Here is a 21,130-nt window from a genome sequence, read left to right as displayed (position 1 = left end):
TCTCTTCAGCAATTACGTCAAATGTGTATTCCACACAAACGATGTTGCTGGCCTCACTGTGGTTTCCTGTGTGAAGTTTTGTGTGTTTTTTTTCCAGAAAATATAAAAAATTAAAGTCTGACCTGCCCCCTGGTTAATCCAAATTGTAAAGCTTTATTATTGGAAAACCCCACTCAGGACCATGAATTCTTTAGGTTATAATCTCCTCTGCTCAGAAAATATAACCGGGGCAGGGATCATTTTACTTTGAGAAGAAGCCACATCAACATCTTGCTAAGTATAATGATTTTCAGTCTGCCCTTTGCCACTTGCCGGAGATCTCCTAAGCCACTCCAGAGAAATCAGGAGTAAACGAGACTCCCACACCTGGGACCAGAACGCCATATCGCCGGCAGGTCCACAGTTAAAAACGTGGACTATCATGAATAGCACCCCCAGCGGGTCCTCTGTGCCCAACTCTGAGAGACAGATGGTATTTCCAGTAATAGTTTATTGATTTCCAAATGCACAGGGGCGCTGAGTCCAAACATCTTGGGATGGCGGTAAATCGCTCTTACAAAATAATTTACAGTATGAAGATGATGTACTGAAACATTAACTCAAACGAGTGGTTCCCTTGAAAGATTGAGTGCTCCCTTGTTTAACGTAAAGGGGGGAGGGGGACGATGAGTAAGGAGGGATGGGACTGCACAGGACAACAGGCAGAGGACAGCAGGTCGTGTCGTCGTCCCCCCCCCCCCCCAGGCAGTAGTGCCTGTCACAGTAGAGACCCGTCAGGCTTAGCTGCCATTAAGTATGAATCTATTGTCCCCTCAAGGTCACATCACACCCAGCCCGGGCTCTGTGGCACTTTTTTACACCAGTAGGTGTACGACTGTCTGAATTTATTTCCATTTTCTTGCTCTGATGCACGTTCTGCGATTTCTGGTGTGTTCTCAGTTCCGAATGGCACTGTTTTACCTGGCAGGCCCCGGAGGGCAGAACTGCCTGGCCTTATGGCGCTTGGAATTGGCTGGGGTGAGCTGGGCACAGACAATGCGATGAGAAGTCTCCCCAATGGGCCATCTTTTGCTCTCAGGGTTGGGCCGAGTCCATCCACAATGAGATTTGTTCCTTAAACACAAAATCCCAGGTGTGCTAGGCACATGGGAAACATTGCAACGGATTTTCTTATCAAAAAGCACTGAGCAGCCATCACGTGAGTGTGGGGTTTCAGGCACTGGCAGGAGAATGTTTTCTGGTGGGAAGAGGCCTCGGGGCCTTGCCTTTCCTACCGGTTGTGAATTCGGCAGCTGTGCCCACAGGCTGACCGGAGGGGTCAGACTCCGAGCCCCAGAATGGGTTGGCAGACTTCCCTTTTCACTAGGCCACCCAGAGCAGGGCTGTCACCCGGGCTCAGTGCTTTAGGACCTGGCAACCTCTGCCAAGGAGCTGCTCCTCCTGCTGGCATCCTGTCAGCCCCTAAGCTCCGACTGTCTGGTGACATGTGTAATCAGGGCTGGCAGACACCTTTGCGGTGGCATGCAGAATAATGAGGGGCTGCTTTGAATTCCCTTTGTTCTTAAATTGTGAGTGTGTGCGTGTATGTACATACACATACACTTACCTTTATGTCCACATGCATACCAGGTGTCAGCAAGGCTCAGTGGACTATGAATGGCCACCCCGGCCCGGGCACAGACCTGGCTGAGGGGACTGAAACATGATGGCTTCCTTTCCTAACAGCAGACCCCTCCCCCTTTACTGCTGCTGAGAAGCTGTATACTCTTGAAGGCCCGGAAATTCTTACGGGGGACGGCTTCTGGGGGCAGGATTAAATTAGCAACTCGTACTTAATGCACCCGCTGAAGAGGAAGAATAGGCAACTTTGATGCCTTTTCTGAGCCCAAACCACAGCCATACAATGTAATTCTGAAAAAGAAGTCATAAAGTGGGTGGTTGCACTGCGGGGGGGTTGGGGGGAGACACTGCTGCCTTTGTACTGAGATGGACCATGGGCCACAGAGTTAGGGGGAGCTGGGCTCAAAACCCGGCTCCAATATTTCCTAATAGGTCAAGGCAAGTGAGTCTTCCACTCCCAATCGGCTTCATCATCTGGGAACGGGGGCCTAGTACAGGGCCTGGTCCATAGTTGGTCCCCAGTATAGGTTATTTCCCTTCCTGGTTGTCAGAGTTGAGACTCCAAGCATTTCTTGGAATGGCACTGAATTTAATGACATCAAATAAAAACAAACACACCCCCCGCCCCCCCGCCAGCCTCCAGACACCCGATATTTGGAAGGCAGCCAGGCATTGGTGTTAGGACCCAGTTCATCCTGAAGATGCTCATTAGCTGCCTGCCTGCATGACCTCTCCTGGGATTTCTGCAGAGCCCGCGGCAGTCAGGACAGGACTTGGAGCACAGTGTGTAGGAGCTGCGGGAGGGAGGCCTCACCACGCTGGGGCTCACAGTGCCTGCAGCTGCAGCTCTGGGAAGCCGGTGCCGCTGCAGGAAGCATCCTCATTCTGATGTTGGCAACGCTGCCGGCAGGAACTTGGGAGCCTGGCAGACGCTGCTGCACTGTTTCATGCTTCCCTGCTTAAAGTTTTATCAGGTGCTGAGGACAGCAGGAACCCATAAAGTGAGTCTGAAATCCTCTCTAAGTAAAAGCAGAAGTGCTTTCCTTGAGGACTACAGGGATACGATAACTTATGGAGACAGGCTGGCATGCATTTTCACATTTCCGTTCATATCCTCTGCATAAATGCTTGGGTTTCCCAAATACCGATTTAAAGTAACATGGGATCAGGTATGAAGAGGCCAGTGATCTGTCCATTGCTGAGACAAGGCTACTATGTAGAGATTGAAAAAGACTATTTGGAGAAGATAACACGAGTTCCCACATCTTAATTGTCTTGTTTTTAAGCTCTTATTTTAAGAGAGGCCATTGGTTCTTCTTTAAGGGGCATTTCATCGGATGGGTTGGAGCTGTCATCAGTGTTATGTGGGATTCTCCAGCCTTTGCAGGCAGACAGGTACAGTGCCATTGTCTTGGCCATTTGTTGGCTACTAGTTTGAGAGAAAAATACCCTTTCCCCCCCTTAACAGTCCAAACTTCTCTCAAATTTATAAATAAGCCCTGACATATTTAGTGAGCTAGGATAACCCTAACCCAGAAGTATACATGCCTGGTAGCCTCCTGGCATCAAAGGAATGGTCATTGAGTAGCATGCACAGAACTGAACAATGATATACATAGGATTCCTACAGCACATAAGTATTGTTTCTGCCTCAAAACCATACTGTGCACACAAAAGTCAGCAGGCCCGAAAGCTATGTAATGGGTCCAGGGATCAGGCAGGCAGGCAGCAGGCAGGAAGAGGGGGTTCCCCAGGGTAGGCTCCTTGGGTGCCTCAGAGGCACCAGAAGTGTACACCCCAGTCAGCAGGAGCCCCAGGGACACCAGGATACAGTTCCAATGGTCCTTCTCAGAAATGAAGACCAAAGTGCCACTAAAGGCCGAGGAGAGGGAGCACCCACCCCACCTGCAAATGAGAATTTCCTGTGGGGACTCCCATTTTACTTTAACCACACTGATATGTACGGAACTCTATTTCACGCTATAACTGTTTGTTTTACCTAAAAATAAAGTCACCCCCTGATTCCAAACTATCTAAGTAAGACGGATGCTGAAGATGCAGGTGTTTTAGCAGCGTGGCATTCCCTAGGACACCACTGCTCATTTGAGCATGAAAACCTGGCTGTGAGGAGCTGGGATCTGGGAGCATGATGTGTCTGCTCACGTGACTAGAGAGGAGGTTTCGGCGGGGAGACGCTCCAGAAAGAGCTGGCCGGGAGTGCACGGGCAGAGGGGCTCCGGCTGCCGTGCAGGGAGGGTATCTACTGAGAGACAAAGCTCAGCTCCATTCAGTACATCGTGAGTGACAAGAACTCTCCCCACACTGCATTTAAGCCAAATTAGGCTAAGTATGTGTGTGTGTGTGTGTGTGTGTGTGTAGGGCAAAAACCTACATTGAAAATTCCCACTTGGTAATACACATCCCAGCCTTTCATGTGACAAAATTCATCAAATCTCAGAACTTGCCCAATCATTCAGGTCCATCAGATCCTTCAGTGACTGTTTTGGAAACTCAGACAATTTGGGTTCAGAAAACTGATTTCAACGTTTAATCAGATCTCTTTGGTCCTCTTTTTTTTTAATGTTATTTCCTTTCTAAGTCTTCAATCATTTTTTTTTCATTTCCACAGCACTGGATTATGAATCTGAAGTCCTGGATAACCTCATGTACTAAAAATATCTCTATATATGTCTGAATTTTTAACTCTTTCTCCAACCCTGTCTTTAAACCATCCATCTTATTTCACGAAACCACCTTTTCACAAATGCACTGGACTTTTAGAGACTATTTATGTGGGTCCAGCCCTACTCTGCCTCATTTATTTCATGCTTCAATAGGAATAAGGTGGCAGGTAGGGAAATATTCTGACTGCCCTTCAAGGTTATTCCAGAGTCTTCCTAGTGAGGAGGTACATCTGGGTCCCTAATATTCCAGGGGCTGGCTTTCTTAGTCAGTTCAAAGCAGCCATGGAGGGGCTACCTGAAGGACCCTTCCCAATTGCTCCTGATTGATCCAAGGGGCACTCTTCCTTAACCCACCACGAGACAAGAATGAGAAGAAACGGGCATCCCCAGAGAGCTATGTGCCTGCTGAGGGCCTGGGGACGTATGGGTGGAAGGACATTGGTTGCTGGGCAGCTTTCACAGAGTCAGAAGCCGTTACATACACGCTGTCACACACACACAGGGGGAAGGAATGGTTCTCCGCTGGGGGTGGCGAGCCTTCATGTGTCCTCTTCGTCACTGGCCCCACTGCAAAGGAAAGGAGATCAGGTGAGGCAAGACATCACAGGGGGGAGGCGACCGAGGCTGCGGCTGAAGGCACAGGCTCTGTGGTCAGACCCCGGGTTCCAGCCCTCACCCTGCCACTGCTGGGCGCTGCACGTGGCCATGGGCAAGCTACTTACCTCTCTAAGTTCCGATTTATCTGACTAGGGGGATAATGGTGATGATAAAACCTACTTTCTGGGTTCTTGGAGGATTAAATACGATAATACACATAACATACACAGGGCCACAGCAAGTGAACAGCTATTTAAATGAGCAGGGGTGGCTCAGAATCATTTTTTAAACTTACTTGACAAAATGAATTGCAGGTAAAAATCAGGAGTCTGGCTTCCCCTAAGCCAGGGATGGCAAACCTTTTGAGCTCGGCGTGTCAGCAGTTTGAAAAACCCTAACTTAACTTTGGTGCTGTCACATATAGAATTTTTTTGATATTTGCAACCATAGTAAAACAAAGACTTATATTTTTGATATTTATTTTATATATTTAAATGCCATTTAACAAAGAAAAATCAACCAAAAAAATGAGTTCACCTGTCACCTCTGACACGCGTGTCATAGGTTCACCATCACTGCCCTAAGCCTTAAGCCATCTACTGTTAGGAAAGAAAGACAACAGGAAGCTGTCACTCTGCTCTCCTCTCACGGAATCCCCCCAAGGTTTCAGTTCATGCCACGGACAGTCACCCGACAGATGTCACCGTTTCAGAGGGGGTACTGCACCTAAGTAGGACCCCTGATGATTCTTCATAGCCACCTTATTTCTTTCATAGCCCTTATCACATCCTGTAAAGTATTTGCTATTTACTCTCCCGTCTACTGCCCACTGGAGCATGAAAGAGTAGAAATACAATCTATTCTATTAACTACTGTTTCTCTAACACTAATAATGCACTGGGCACGTAGAAGCATTCAATAAACAGTTGTTTTTAAAAAGTGAGTGAGAAGTGAACACAACAGGAAGAAAGGGAGGAGAGAGAGGGAGTTGAAGGGAATAGTCAGTCATCCTAGATGGCACTGATACTTCAGTGGCCAAACCATGAGCTGTGTCCCAGAGGATGGCTGGGGGCTCAGCTGCTCAGGGGTGGACCTCCCTGGCTTGGTGCTGGGCGAGAACATGGCTGAGACAGCGGCTGGGACAGGAGGGCGGGGCCAGAAAAAGAAGGGGGACAGGAGCAAGCGCACTGAAAAGGGCAAAAGCAGCAAACTCACCCAGTTCCCCCTCCTGCACTTCTCCAGGCCACAGCCAAAACTGTCACAAGAGCCAATCGGCTCGGGTGCCTGAGTGGCAGGGGCACTGAGCCAAGGCCTCCTCACCCTCTGCCACGCCCCTTATGATCCTAGGATGGAGGGGCTGTTATTTTTATTAGCCCTTTCCCCATCTGGACACAGTGGAGCTCTGAGAGATGTAAAATCCTCGATCACAGAGCAAGGTCTGTGTCCCCTGGATAAAGTCTGCAGTAGTCAAGTCAGGGAGGTTGGAAGGGAGGTAAAATCTTCCTCCGGTAGAGACAGGGGCTACATAAGGAAGAGGACAGGCTTGGGGTGCACCAGCTCCCAGCCATAACCTAGAGAACGTTACCTCACAAGGGACTGTCTATATCTGTATCAAATCTGTGCTCTTTTACATCCATCTGGGAAAAACTAAGGGAGAATATCCTAGGCAACTAACTTGGAGTACTTTGGCTCAGGGCGAAAATATTTCAAGATGTAGCCTGACAATAAGCTAAGTGTACTCTGGGAGCCCAGAGAACCAACTGGGCAGCCTTTACTATCCAAATCCCTCCCGTTTCCGCTCCTTTTTCCTGACTGTTGTCCAATCACAGGATGGAGGGAGCATGCTGGGAAGGGCGGGACCGTGAACCAGCCCTAAGGAGCCACGTGTTTGGTGACATCTGTCCCAAGGGGAACAAAAGGTCTTTTATGAAAGCTTCTCACCAGAATCAAGGCACAGTTGGAACTGGCGTCATAATCCACCCTCCCCCCCTTGGTATTATATTGAAAGGGAGCTCTTATTGTTCTCTTGTCAATGCCCTTCAACTATGAGAGCCTAGCATGGTGACTGTGCCCTTAAGCTGTAGTTCCCAGTCAGCATTCTTCACTCGAAATGCACAAAGGGTTCATGAACCCACTGAAATGGTATACAACATTTGCCTATGTGTTCCTTTGTCTGAGAGAGGTCACAATTTTCATCATATTCACAGAAAGGTCAACAACCTCCCCCCGCACCCCCCGTCCCGACCCCAAATGAGTATAATGAAATTATAAGTGAGTGCTTTTTGTGTTGCCAGGTTCTTTACTCTATGACTCCTAGCGCTGGCTTGGGGTAAAGGTCAGAAGCCAGGACTGATGAAATCTTTTCTCATTATCCTAAAAGAGATCTGTTCTTGGGTCTGAGGATATAGTTCATCTCATAGTTTAAAAGCACGAGACCTTAAGATCCTGGCAGATCGCTGATTGATTCTTTTACTTGCTAAATATTTATTGACAGTCCACTGTGTGTAGGCATGATGCCAGGCACACCAATAAGTAAGAGAGACACAGCAATTGCCCTCCTGGACTTGACTTTACAGCCTGCTAAGTGAGGAAGAGAGACAGAGACGGGCAGAGACAGAGATAGAATATATTTTCCAGAATAGCATCTTCAAACAGAGCATATTTGTTTTCACAATTTAATTAATCACCTGTCTTCCTTTGCGTGTGGTCTTTCCTGGAGGGTTAACAATATAATCATCTCCTAGTGCTCCTTCACTTTGTATAGAAGCTGGTCTGCGCTCATAAGATTTTATCTTAAAATAGTCTACAAAAGTCTACTTTCTCCAAGGGAAGTGGCCAGACTTCCACCTCAGCCATTCACCGTCCTCCTCTGAAACTTCTACCAGTCACACTTCGATTTTTAATGGGAGTGGTACTCAGAGGTTATTGAAATGCTTTTTAATGTCCTGTTGTTGTTTGAAATGAACTAAGGGTGTTAGATAGACAGCCCATTCTATAGTTGGCATTGACCACCGAGGGAGGCAGCATTATCTAGTTGCTTTGAAGTCACCAGGCTGAGCTGGGTTTAAAACTGAGCTGAACTGCTGAGCTGTGGGACCGTGGGTGAGTGACTCAACCTCTCTGAGTAACACTCCCTCTAAGGCAGTAGTTCTCAACCTTCCTAATGCCTCGACCCTTTAATACAGTTCCTCATGTTGTGGTGACCCCCAACCATAAAATTATTTTCGTTGCTACTTCATAACTGTAATTTTGCTACTGTTATGAATCTTAATGTAAATATCTGATATGCAGGATGTATTTAGGCGACCCCTGTGAAAGGGTCGTTCAACCCCCAAAGGGGTTGCGACCCACAGGTTGAGAACCGCTGCTCTAAGGGTTGTTGTAATGAGATGGAAGGTACTTTTTTAGGATGAAAAATGCCAGGTGAAATATATATTTCACAGGTCCTTTCATAATCTGCTTTTCCTCTCAACTAGTCAGGATTGCTATAGAAAGAGAAGGAAATACAGACACTGGGCTTATCTCTCAGGCCTCACAGCGCCTGTGCCTCTGCAGGCCTGCGAAGATGCCTCTCAGAGAAGCTCGGGTCTCTAGCGCTGCCTCAGGTCCACGCTCTGATCTCCATGCACCTTGCGACTTGTCTACCGTGTTTAAAGGCGGCTCCCCGTCTTGCACACCACAGGGACTGTGTGGCAGCCTGTTTCTGTAGAAGATGGAGAGGCACCAGCAGGCCCGTTCAGGCAGCACCATTGCACAAGGAGATCCTTGCACAGAAGTAGCAGGCAGCGGCTTGTTTGCCTGCCTATGTCCCATCTGTTCTTAGAATGCCTTTCTTTAGGACAGAGTCTTCTGTTGCTACTGTTGTTGGATTTATATGGAATCATTTCCAGCCTTTTTTTTTTTAAATTAAAAAAGTAAGTTTTCCCATTTTGCTGAGCTGTACTTTCTGTAACAAGTATTGCTTCTATAAAAAGAAAAAAAAAACACCCTATGGTGTTATCCACCAGTGATAATCAACATTAACACACTGCAATAGATTTATCTATACCCCCATGCATATACAAAAATAGATATTTCACAGGGTTTTTTCATAATCTGCTTTTCCACTCAATTATCAATGATGAATACCTTCCTTATCAAGAATAATATCTCTATAAGATTATGATTCATGATTGAATTGTCTGGATTTATTCTACCTATACTAGACACAAATTATTTCCACCTTTTCATTCTTAACCACACCTCTGTGACACACATCCATGTGGATGATTTTTTAGGTTTACCCTTAATTATTTCTCCCAAAAAGTTCCCAGAAGGGAAACTCCTGGGTCAAAGGGCATGGTCGTTTTTTGTTTTAATAAATTCTATTCTATAGGATAGGTTCAAGTTTACAGAAAAATTACAAAGGTAATACAGAAGGTTCTAATATCTACGTTCCTCTGTTATGTTAATATAGAACATTTGTGGTATATTAGTATTAATTGAATTTTATGTTTTATTCAGATTTCCTTAGTTTTTCTATAGTGTCCTTTTTTCTGTTCCAGCTGTCACCCAGATACCACACTACTTATAGTCATCAGAGGTCCTAAGGTTCCTCTTGGCTGTGATGAATTTCCAGACTTTCTTGGTTTTGACTGCGGTGACAGTCTTGAGGAGTACCGGTCAGGTATTTTGTAGAATGTCACTCAATTGGGATTTGTCTGATGTTTTTCCCATGATTAAGCCATAGCTTTGGGCCTTTAGAAAACTGCAGAGGTAAAGTGTCATTCTCCTCATGTCCTATGGAGGGTACATATTATCAATGTGACTTAGCACTGGTGATGTTGACCTTGAACACGGGCTGAGGCAGTGTTTGCTAAGGTTTTTCCTATGTAAAGTGACTTTATTTCCCTTTCTCATATTGTCGGAAGTCACCAGGAACTACCTGCATCTAAGGAGTAAGGAGTAAGGATTTACATTCCCCCTCATGTTTGAGGGTAAGGTATCTACCTAATTATTTGAAATTCTTCTGAACATGAGATTTGTCTCTTCATTTATTTACTTATTAGAGGCACGGTGTACCAATTTGTGTACAGGTGGGGTCTCTTGGCCTGGCCGGTGATCGGGCCTGATAGGGGCCATCTAGCCCAGTCCCAATTGTGGCCCATTGGCGCCGGCTGGCCGGCGGGGAGGGACCGCACTGATCACCAGGGGGCAGCTTCTGCATTGAGCGTCTGCTCCCTGGTGGTCAGTGCGCGTCATAGCGATTGGCTGACTGGTCATTCGGTAGACTGATCGTAATGGTCACTTAGGCTTTTATATAGAGAGAGTCAATCAGTTATTTATATCAGGATGGACTCGTGGACATTTATTTTATACTTTGGGTTATAATCCAGTACTTCTTTATTTATTTTGTTGCTGAAACTATTTAGCTGGGCCTTTGGGAGCTCTTTCTCAGCTCTGGAGGCCCCTGGCTGTTCCCCCATCAATGTGTAGTTGGTTTTATTTTAAGGGCTTTATTTCTTGAGCACTTTCTTACTTTCTGGCACTACAAAATGTTCCAGGCTCATCCTGTATATTCCCTACCCCAGTCCTAGAATCAGATGGTTCACCAACCATCCAAGGACATGTATTTTTAAAGGTGTCTCATATAGTATTGTTCAGCTGCCCCCAGAAATCATCTTATCCTCATTTACAATCATTACTCATATAAGTATGGGCATGGGGATGATACTGTGGTTTATATGTGTCTTTCTCTTTTCTGAAATAATTTCCATGTTATTTTCAGTTTCTTGTTGAATTTCAAGAGGAGGCTAAGCTTCCCAGCTCCTCGGCCTTTTTGTTGGCTTCCCCATCTTCCCTTCCTCCCCAGCACTGATGGATTTCTCACAACCAAGGACCTCCTGTGGTGGGGCTGAGAAGAACCTTCCCAAACCCTCACCCCCTGGGCCCAGGTCACTCCAGCGGCTGGGGCTTGGGAAGCAGAAAATAGCTTCCCTGCTTACTTTCTGTACCTTCAAGAAATCCACCCGACCCAGTTTCCTCATCTTTTCTTGGCAAGTGAATAATAGAAACCAAATCTTTCTCAAGCAGTTTTCTCCCACAGAAATCTTAAACATAAGCCTGTTGCCTCAGCTACTGTATCTTAGCCGATACCACAGGAAGAGGGGGAAAGGATCAATAAACACACTCTCTTCACTCATCTCTAATCTCTTTATGAATGGTAAGCTTTTATTTCTTTATCTTTTTTTACCATGTCCCAGATTAGTTCTCAGTAGGGCTGAGTCCCATGATGACCTTGAATTGAGGTCCAGACGTTGTAGAAAGCTGGAAATTGGAAGCATACCAACTCTCAAGACCTAGTGCTACTTCTCATATCGCACAGGGTTCTGAATGTGGATTTAAGAGCTAGAAACACCTAAGTTTATGTCACAGCTTTGCCATTTACTAGCAGTGGGATTTTGAGTTTGGTGTTTCTGCCTGGAAATGGAGGACAATTTAGGACCTCCCTGGAAGAGTTGCCGGGAGGATTAAACGAGGATTCATGTAAACAGAGTGCTTGGCTAGGTACCTGGCACATAGAAAAAGCTCAGTACATTTTATAGTTATTTAGTAACATCGCATGAAGAAATCAAAGCTAAGAGGCTGAAAGTCACACAGTGAGTGGGTGGCGCAGTGAGATAAACTGGAAGTCAGAATTTCTGGCTCCTGAATCCACCGTCATACCTGCAAGCCCCATTTCTCTAAGAACGCCACTCATTCACAAGAGAGAAGGGCTAACCCTGCTGTTACACAGGCACAGTAGGCATGCTATCGTTTGAATGGGTTCATTCCTTCTCAAGCCCAGTCCGCTGGTATTTGATAATAGGCTATTTGTTAATAACAACAGTAAATTATTAAGTGGTTTATATGTGCCAACCATTGTGCTCAACTCCTGGAGAACACATCTCCCTCTCCCATTGTGTCCACTGGCAGGTTCCGCTGACTCGCTGCACAGCCATCCCATCCATCCATCCCTCTCCCCCACTGCCGCCACCACCACCTCCTGCTTGAGCTATGGCAATTGCCTTTTGACTGGTGACTTCCTCCTACTCTTCACTTCACTACTGTCTAGTTTTCAAACTGCACTCAGAGTAATATTTTTCAAATGGACAACGGATTATGTTACTGCCCCACTTAAACATCCTGCAGTGGCTTCCAAGAACTTTAGAATAAAGCCCAGGGCCCACAAATCTCCACCTGACTTGTCCCCTGCCTACCTTTCTAGCCTGTTTGTGCCACCTGCCAGCCACACTGGTTTTATTTCTGCCCCTCAGATACGCAGAGCTTGTTCTTGCATCAGGGTGTTTGCATTTTCTGTTCTGTCTCAAAAGCTCTTCTCACAGTTTAGAATGACGGGTGCCTTAACATTCAGGTCTCAGCTCCAATGTCACCTTCTCAGAGGCTGGCTTTCCCTCACCCACCCCTGCACTACATTAGACTGTTGTATCATCTTCACAGCTCTGACCACTCTCCACAATTACTTTGAGATGGTTAGGGTCCTCAACGATTTCGTTCCCGCTATGCCACCAGTACCTGATAATGTGCCTGGCACCTGTGAAACCTCAACAAATATTTTTTGAATGAACAAGTGAATGATCAAAACAATCTGGACAATATATTATTGTTCTAGAAAGCTTGCAAGGTGTCCCAGGTAAACAGTGGGCAGCTTGCTGGTCTTAGACATACTGCTGAGTGACCTCATGGACAGCTTACTTCCAGGGGTGAGCCCAGGCTCCATTTAGTTTCTAACAGTCACTGCAATCACCAGGCACGTAGAACCACAGCGGGCACCAGGTGTGGATTAAGTTGCTGTATCATGAACAGCGATGGCTCTTACAAATGGCCAAGCCTCCCTGGTAAAGGATGGGTGTGTCTGATGAACAAGGAGTTCTGTGTCATGGAGGGCAAAGCAGAAGCAAGTTCATGTCCAGCCCTCCCCAAACAAGGAAACCTGAAGAACCAATGTTCTCATCTGGCTTCCTTATACAACAGCTGCACTTTTGGCAGCTCCCAGCCCTGCTCAATCCAGCTGTGAACTGTGCTCAAGGCCTGGATTCCAACACTTTAACCATCCACCCCTCACCCTGACGGAGAGAGAGAGATGAGGATAGTATCAACTCATCCAGACCAAGACGGAGGTAAAGGGGTACCTATTCCTTGCTCCCCTCCACTCAGACGAAATGCCAGCTGCAGCATGGAGGGGAGGTGGGAGGGCTGGGTTAGTTACTGTGGTGGCAGTGACAGTAGGGACAGAGGGAAAAGTGCACGACTGCGAATCAGACATGGCTTCATGACTCCATTGCACATTAGCAGTCAGACCTGGGTGAGATGGCTCTTTACAGTTTCCATGTCTGTAAGATGAGGATAATGGAACATTGAAGTACTCATTAAATGCACGCTGTTATTATCTGGTGGGCACTGAGCTAGTCACATCAATGTTTTCACATTCCATTTTCTTTTAAAATATTTTTATTGATTTCAGAGAGGGAAGGAGAGGGAGAGTGAGATAGAAACATCAATGATGAGAGAGAATCATTGATCGGCTGCCTCCTGCACACCCCACACTGGGGATCGAGCCCCACAACTGGGCATGTGCTCTGACCGGGAATCAAACCGTGACCTCCTGGTTCATAGGTCTACACTCAACCACTGAGCAACACCAGCCAGGCTCACATTCAGTTTTCACAAAAATCATCCTGTGTAGTAGCATAAACACTCCATCGTACAGATGAAGAAAATGAGGAGCAGAGAAACGAAGTGACACCCCAGCCCCACAGCGAGGCAGAGCTGGAAGTGCAGCCAAGGCTGCCCTTGTGTTTCACCCTGGGCAGGGGGCTCGAGGAGGAGTGCAGGCAGCACATGGGAGGCTTGTGAGGTGAGCCTGGCCGCATTGGTCCAGCCGGCTTGCTGGTAACGACACATTACCAGGAGCACAGGCGGTAACCTCTCCTGATTGCTAAGGACTTTTCCAAAGCCTTGGCTGACTCCAACTCCATTTGGACACCGATTACTAGAAATCTTTCTCCCTGCAATGGAGGATCCCAAACACCTGTGACTTTCCTGTAGTAACCTGGCTGTGGGACTGTACCATTTCCATCAGGTTCTCACCTGGGTTCTGTGGATTCCTGCAAAGAGTCAGACAAAAGAGCCTGCCACCAAACCCTCCCCCTGGACTTAGGACACGGTCTCTTTGGGTCAGACAGGTTTCAATGTCTATCTCATCTGTCCTGAGAGGCGCCCAGGCCTCACTCTTTTAATTAGGCTACGTACACAGAAAATACTTTTCAAGGCTTCAGCTGATTTCCACTCCGCTCACGAGAGGAGAGAATCTGACTTAAGTGGAGATGATGCCCCCTGTCTGCCTTCAGGGAACAGAGAGGAAGGTGGCCTGTGGATCCCTGCCTGGCCCTCGCAGCCCCCGGGGCTCAGGGATTCAGCAGCCATAGCGTGACTGCACTATAAATGTCAGCCTTTGGAGGCCGAATCTGTGTCTCACACACCAGTTTGTCCCCAGCGCTCGGCAACTTGCCTGGCACTTAGGATGTGTTTAGTGGCTGACATGCAGGATCTCTCACAGCCTGCCTGGGCCTGGGGAAGGGGCTGAGCTGGTGAAGTGAAAGGTGGGGCGGGAAGCTGACTCTTCTAGGAAAGTAGACTGTTCTCCCAGGAGCCCTGAGAGCTTTCCACTTGGAGACCACCTGACGGAGACAGTGTGATCGGTTAGGGTTGTCGACTTGGGAGTTCAGACCAGGATTCTCATCCCAGCCCTTCTGAGCTGGCTGACTTTGGCAAAGCTTTTTAATCTCTCAGAGCCGTAGTTAGTCTCCGAATCTGTGAAACACAGTCATGGTTCATTCCCGCTTTCAGTGACTATCTTACAGTGTTCACGGAGCACCAGGAGTATGTCAGCACTGCAGCAGGTGCTGGGAGGGCAGCGGTGAGCAACACTGGCAAGGTCCCTTTTCTCTTGGGACTTAATTTCCAGTGAAGGCGGCACCTAACAAGTAAACAGATAAATCATTCCAGAGAGTGGCACGTTCTCTGGAGAAAATAAAGCAGGGTGCCGGGAAAGAGAAAGATGGCGCGTGTGTGTTGGGAGGCAACTCAGGAAGGGATCTACCTCTTAGGGTTGAGGACTAAATGAGACAATGAAGTGTAAAGTGTCTAACACACTAACAAGTAATGAGCACTCAACCGACTTCAATTGCATGGCACTCTCATCCCCAATCAGTGGCTTCTTTCACTCACAGTGGCTGAGCCCCTATCACATGCCAGGCCCGGGAACATGGAGGGGAGTGGGATGGGCTCCCTCCCCGTAAGGGGCTTACAGTCTGGCATACAATATCGTGTCTGTGGTGTGAGAGAAGGAAGAAGTGGTACATCCCACCTGCAGAGTCTGGAAAGACACTCTTCAATGTTGGCAGGTGGGCTGGTATTTTCCCGGAAGACTACGGGGCCAGAGGAGGGCGAGCCAGGTGGAGGGGACAGCTTGATGCTGTCCAGGGAGCTGTGAACGCTCAGAATGGCCAGAGATGGTGTGCGAAGGCACACCGATGGGAACAGTGTCTCGTCAGCAGGCCCGAATGCTCATCTCCACTAGTCGTGCTTGAAGTGTCTCCTAAGAAGATGGGGATGCGGATGGAAAGAACCGGGATGAGAAGAGCGCCCGGGCTCCATATGGTGTCTGCCGCAACTGCCAGCACTGCAAGATGGGAACAAGGGCTGTGCTTAAAATATCCACACGCTTCTGAAGAACACGCCCCAAGGCAGCACAAACAGATGTTCCAGGGAAAAAGAAAAACAAACACCCAGGGGTAACTCAACATAAAGCCTGCATGGGGGGTAGGCAGGCATCGGCTGCTCCAGTGTGATTCTATCATCAGCACGAGTCTGGGACTCAGCTTGGAGCAGTAAGCAGGTGCCAATGCGTGACACTGGTGGTCTGGAGTGGACAGACACTCGCAAGCCAGACTCGCTTGTCTACGGGTCAAAGGCTAGGGACAGTGAGAGGCTGATCTGGGAACAGAAAGCTACAAGGCGGTTTCCTGTGCCTACTTCATGCCTCAGGCATCTGCCAGCACATTTTCTCCGAGACTAGTGTAACCAGAGTGGACATTTGTGAAAGGGAACCATTCGGACTGGGGCCTGGTACCCTGCCTGTTTATTACTCTGGCCTGTCTCTGCCCTTGCAGTAAACATTCTTGCAGTAAACGTTCTGGGAACAAAGAAAAGGTAGGAAAGCTATCCCTCCCCTCCAAATTCTGAAAGTTCATGATACAGCCACCAGGTCCGAACTGTAGGACTCTGCCCCTATGGGAAGGCTGCTTGATGCAGACAGCCGAGGAGATGAACATCACATCCAATATACAATCAGCCAACCCTACTGGTATTGTCATAATTAGCTAGTTTATTAATATTAATAACAGGAAGAGAGCAAAGGGGAGGCCAGACATAAGCATGTTCACCTGGGACTTCACCAGGAAGCTACAGCTTCACACAGCATCGTTCCTCCACGGTAATCAACACCCCTCCCTCTCCCCATCCGGTACTGGGTTACTGGGGGGAGACGGGGGAGATAGGCACATGTGTAGTGAAGTCCGGGTGAGGTAGGGGAGGTGCTTGCCTGTCAGTCTAGCCTGGAGAACAGTGGATTGGCTAGGGGTCAACCCCATCAGAAACGCACAGAATCCTGGAAGGTTAAAATCCCCCAAAGAAGAGTTCCCATTTGCTTACTCTTGCTCTGCTTGCTCCGTGACACCCACTCACCCGTGCGCTTGGCTGCTCCTTCTCCATAGTCATGTGGCCTTAAGCAGCTGCATGGCCCATGGCCCATGGCCCGTGGCCATGCAGACCCCGCACGTAATGGACTGCGGCTGGGAACACAAGCTAAGCTAGCTAGATGCTGGACTGGACTGGACTTTAATATGGAACAGAAATTCTGGGCAGTGGCCTTAATCCTGGCCCTGCTAAAGACAAGATTGGGCTTCTTCCATGGCGAGACGGACAGAGATGGGACCTTGGAGGGTAACCCCTTAATTCTGCATCATCAATAAAGCTTTCCACGAAACCCCATCCTTTCGTGGGGGCCTTAGGAAACTTCCTCACAGCACCCCAGGAACTCCACTTCCACGGAGAACATTCCCAGAGGCTCTCCCTGGATTCCAGGTCAGTGCTGTCGGGTGAGAGAGCACTAGTCTAGCCAGAGAGAGGAAGGGGACCCAGAACACACAAGAACTTGAGCACACCTAACAGGAGAGCCCCAAAGAGAAAGGAGGAACTAACACTGCAGGTCTCCATCCTTGGCATGTCACTGCCCAATCTCAACGAACAAAGCCCAGGGCTCTGAATCAAAGGGCTGCCCAGGCACTGGAAGAAGTAACAGACCCAACATGACATCATGTAAGAAGCAGCCCAGCCTTTGTCACATTCAAAAGCTCTCCCACAAGCCATTAGGCCTAAAGACCTTATCGGAGTTGTTCCTTTAGTCTAAGGTACTACACTTCTCTGGCTGAGCTCCTAGGGTTAAAAATCAGTAGATGTTACATAGCCTATAGGATCCCCATAAACCACCGGAGCAGAAATGGGTTTTGGGTAAGCCAGCTATAATCTTAGAAGCTGATGGGATGAGGTGGATGGTTAAGTTTTACCAGGGGGAAAAAGAAATGATAATCTTTCACGGGTCAGGACTGGGATATAAATACAGGGTGCTGAAGGGAGCAGTGAACATTAGTAAAGACACATTCTGCCTTCCTCCTAGTTTTTCCTGAAGCCGCCTCTGCGGTCACCCTCCGATGACATAATCCTACCACTTCACACCTGTTTCATCCATCTGGGGAAGAACCTGTTTACGGCTCAGTCTCAACATAAATCAGATGTCATAAGTTTATGTATGACACCTGGAAAGTGATGGTTCTCCTTTAGCCTGATTGCTGGGCTCAGCCAGAGCAGGCAATCCAAACGGTCAGAGGGCACTGCGAGGATGATTCCTTTATTACTGAGTGAGGCCCAGTCACTCTCTCGGGCTACGTGTTGAGGCCCAGCTGTCAGCACTCTCCTAGGCTCCCTGCTGTCAGACTCAACCCTGGCTTTCCGACTGAGAGGAGCAGGAAGAACACAGAGAAGCCAAGGTTTGAATCCAGTCCTTCCACTTAATAAGTTCCACCTGGGGGAACAAAACTTACTCCACTGGGCCTCAGTTTCCTCACTTATGCCTTCATTCCTCCACTGGGCCTCAGTAAATCGGAGTCCACGATTCCCAGGTTCTTTATGAACATAAAGTATATGGCACATGGAAATGCGCATGAAGCGACCGGTTTTCACACGAAAAGGTGTGAAACAGAGCCTGCCTATCCCAGACTTAATGCACGTGGTATTGTTCTCTGCTTCCTTCCTGGACTAGGTGACTCCCAGGCACTCACATTCTGAGTCCCAATCAGAATTAAACTTTACACAGGATAATAAGTGTATCAAATGGCTCTTCTACACCAGCATGAGAAATTAATAAAAAGTGTACAGACCTTTTGCTTTCCCCACCCACTCACTACTGACAACATCCCACTGCAGTCTTCACTCAGCTCAGCACAGAGGGGTAGGAGGGAGGGAACGACAACAAAATAAATATTTTATCGGGAAAAAGATGAGAAAATTCTTTTAACTTTTAAATTTATTTTTAAGTATATTTTTATTGATTTCAGAGAGAGGAAAGGAGGGAGAAAGATAGACATATCAATGATGAGAAAGAATCATTGATTGGCTGCCTCCTGCACGCCCCCTGCTGGGGATCAAGCCTGCAACCCAGGCATGCACCCTGACTGGGAATTGAACCGTGACCTCCTGGTTCATAGGTCAATGCTCAACCACTGACCCAAGCCAGTTGGGGAGTTGTTTTTTTTAAAATACATTTGCTGTGAGACAAGAAAGCCCCTACTACTAAAGATGATAAGTCTATTACAGAAGTTTAAGAAAAGCCTATGGAACTACTCATTTTACGTTCAGCTGGAAAGAGAAAACTCATTTCCTTCCCAAACTGCTTCTCCAGTCTCTAAGGCCTCCCCCCGCCCGACTTTGTTGAGATGTCATTGACATATAACATTGTAAGTTTAAGGTGTACAGTACAATGATTTGAGACACTTATTGTGAAATGTCTTCCACGACAAAGTTTCTTATGTCACATCTTCACCTCCCATATTCACGGGCTATTGTTATGCTCTAGGTCTGATTTAGGGCAGTGCTCTGAGCCCGGTGGGGGAGGGACCTGGACAGCAGACCCTATGCTTGTCTTGCCCACTGAAGAGGACGGAAGGACCAGGCTTTAAAAAGGGGGTGCGATGCACAGCGCAGCCTCATAACCAAGGGAACACTGGTCCATGTGCAACGCAGGATGATCACCCACTCAGCTCTGATTTGCTGTAATTGGCCGGAATGGTCACAGCATGGCTGTAAAGGGTACTCTCCTGAGGGGTCGACACCAGACTCTCAAGTTAGGCCCAGCCCAGAGCTGTGAAGGCCGTCTAGAGGGGAGGGAGGGGGGAAAAGGGGAGGGGGCGTGGCCTGAGCCCACAAATCTGACATAACTGCATACCAGAGGCTTTCTTCTCTCTCTCATTCCAACTCCACTCTGGTAAAGAACAGTAATGGCATTGAAATCCACAGATAATCCTTAAAGCTCTGTGGCAGCTCCAGTCCTAACCCCCCCTTTTACAACTGTTGGTTTTAACAGCTGCTAACAAGTCATAACAAGAACCTTTCTTGCTCCAGCCTCGAGTATCAATATCCTTTCTCTTTCTCGACCCAAATCGTAACTAGCTTCAGGTCTACGCCTTCCATACAGGCTGACCACTCGTCTCTCACCTGTCAGGTCAGAGTCCGCTCCTCCTGGGAGGGCCGAGGGGCACTGAGAGGCCACTGTTTGTGGGAGTGGTGGGAATGTAAGGCACTGAGGGCTGGGGACCAGGTGAGAGCTGGAAGCAGCCTAATGAACACACAGGTGTGAACAGTTGCCAGGGAGGCGAGGCTGGAGTCCGAGCTGGTGGAGAGGTGCAGAGTGGCGGCCTTGAGCGGTGAGCCATCTCCACAAAAGGGACAGCTCATTGAGAAGACCAGACTTCAGAAGGTCCAGGAGGCCAGGAGGTGGGGTGCAAGGTGAGCAGGAATAAGGAGTTCGGGCTGGAGGCTGAACAGTGGTGGGCTTTGGAGGCCTCCTTAGGAAGGCCTGTCTGTGTGGTTTGCGGCAAAGGCCCATCATGTTCAAGAGTCACACAAGGTTGAGCATGAAGCACTGTGTGAAATCCGTTCCCCTGGCACGATCACCAGCCTCCAAGGTGTCTCCTGTGGTGCTGTTAACCCAGGTGCTGCTCCTGGGCGTGGGTTGTGACCTCTCACAACCCTGATTAGCAGCCGTGTGTCTAAGATTTGTGAGATAAAGGCATAAGGGATCAGCATCCCCACCCCCACTTCTTGTACCTGTCACCTTCCCCTGATGAAGGCAGTTACAGGTTTAAAAAGAGTGGGGGGCAGTCTAGGCCCCCAGGTGGCAGACCCTGGAGTAATGGATGTTGGCCCTAGTGCAGGCAGAATGCTCCCATGGGGTTCCATGTCTCTTGGGTGTAGCAGAGGCACCGCCCGCGGGAATATAGCTGTCCTCCGTTCATTACCTTTGTTTTTGTTTTGTTTTGCTTTACTTTGGGTTGGTGTTACTTAATAATGTCGGAGTTTGCTGATATCATAATCCCTGCCTATCACACTTCCAGGCACACAGGACAGAGGATGTGAAGGCGATGTTTGGAGCTACTCCTCCAGCTGCCTGCCAGCTGCTCAGGGACCCATCACCTCATCACCTTGCTTTGCTGACACAGACCTGACTCCTTCTCCAGGGCCCCCTGCCTTCCCAGAGGTCAGTCACAAGTTCACATCCAGCAACAAGCAGCGATACAAATGGAGTGCCTGCTGGGAATATCTTTCTAGTGTCAAGCAGCCATTAAAAGCACTTAAGGAAATCACAAAAGGGAGGTGAGAGAATACTTTGGGGAGAGTCACAGGATGGGGAGGGCAGAAGAGAAAGCCTCAGCCCACCTCCTACCTTAGAGGGGAAAACAGGCTATAAAAAGCAAAGTTGATGCTAAAGAATGGACCTGCCTTGGGGCCCAAACAGTTCAGGGAGCCTGGAAAACTTGCTAACACAAACAGAGTAAAAGAACATTTTAAGGAAT

The 21,130-nt window shown here is 48.1% G+C and overlaps 1 protein-coding gene across 1 annotated transcript in view; it reads right to left on the bottom strand.

Moving 5' to 3' along the window:
• Positions 1–472: 472 nt before the first annotated feature.
• The window catches only part of TRIM44 (tripartite motif containing 44), a gene marked incomplete at its 5' end in the record, with an annotated part of 83,301 nt that continues 62,643 nt past the window's right edge, over positions 473–21,130 (bottom strand). Inside the window, one exon of the mRNA XM_006103738.2 lies at positions 473–4,871. Within this exon, the coding sequence (XP_006103800.2) occupies positions 4,844–4,871 (28 nt within the window). The remainder of the gene's footprint in view (positions 4,872–21,130) is intronic.

The sequence above is a fragment of the Myotis lucifugus genome, unplaced genomic scaffold (genome assembly GCF_000147115.1).
Source record: "Myotis lucifugus unplaced genomic scaffold, Myoluc2.0 scaffold_502, whole genome shotgun sequence".
In the NCBI taxonomy this organism is placed as follows: domain Eukaryota; kingdom Metazoa; phylum Chordata; class Mammalia; order Chiroptera; family Vespertilionidae; genus Myotis; species Myotis lucifugus.
This window is presented reverse-complemented; position numbering and strand designations above follow the sequence as displayed.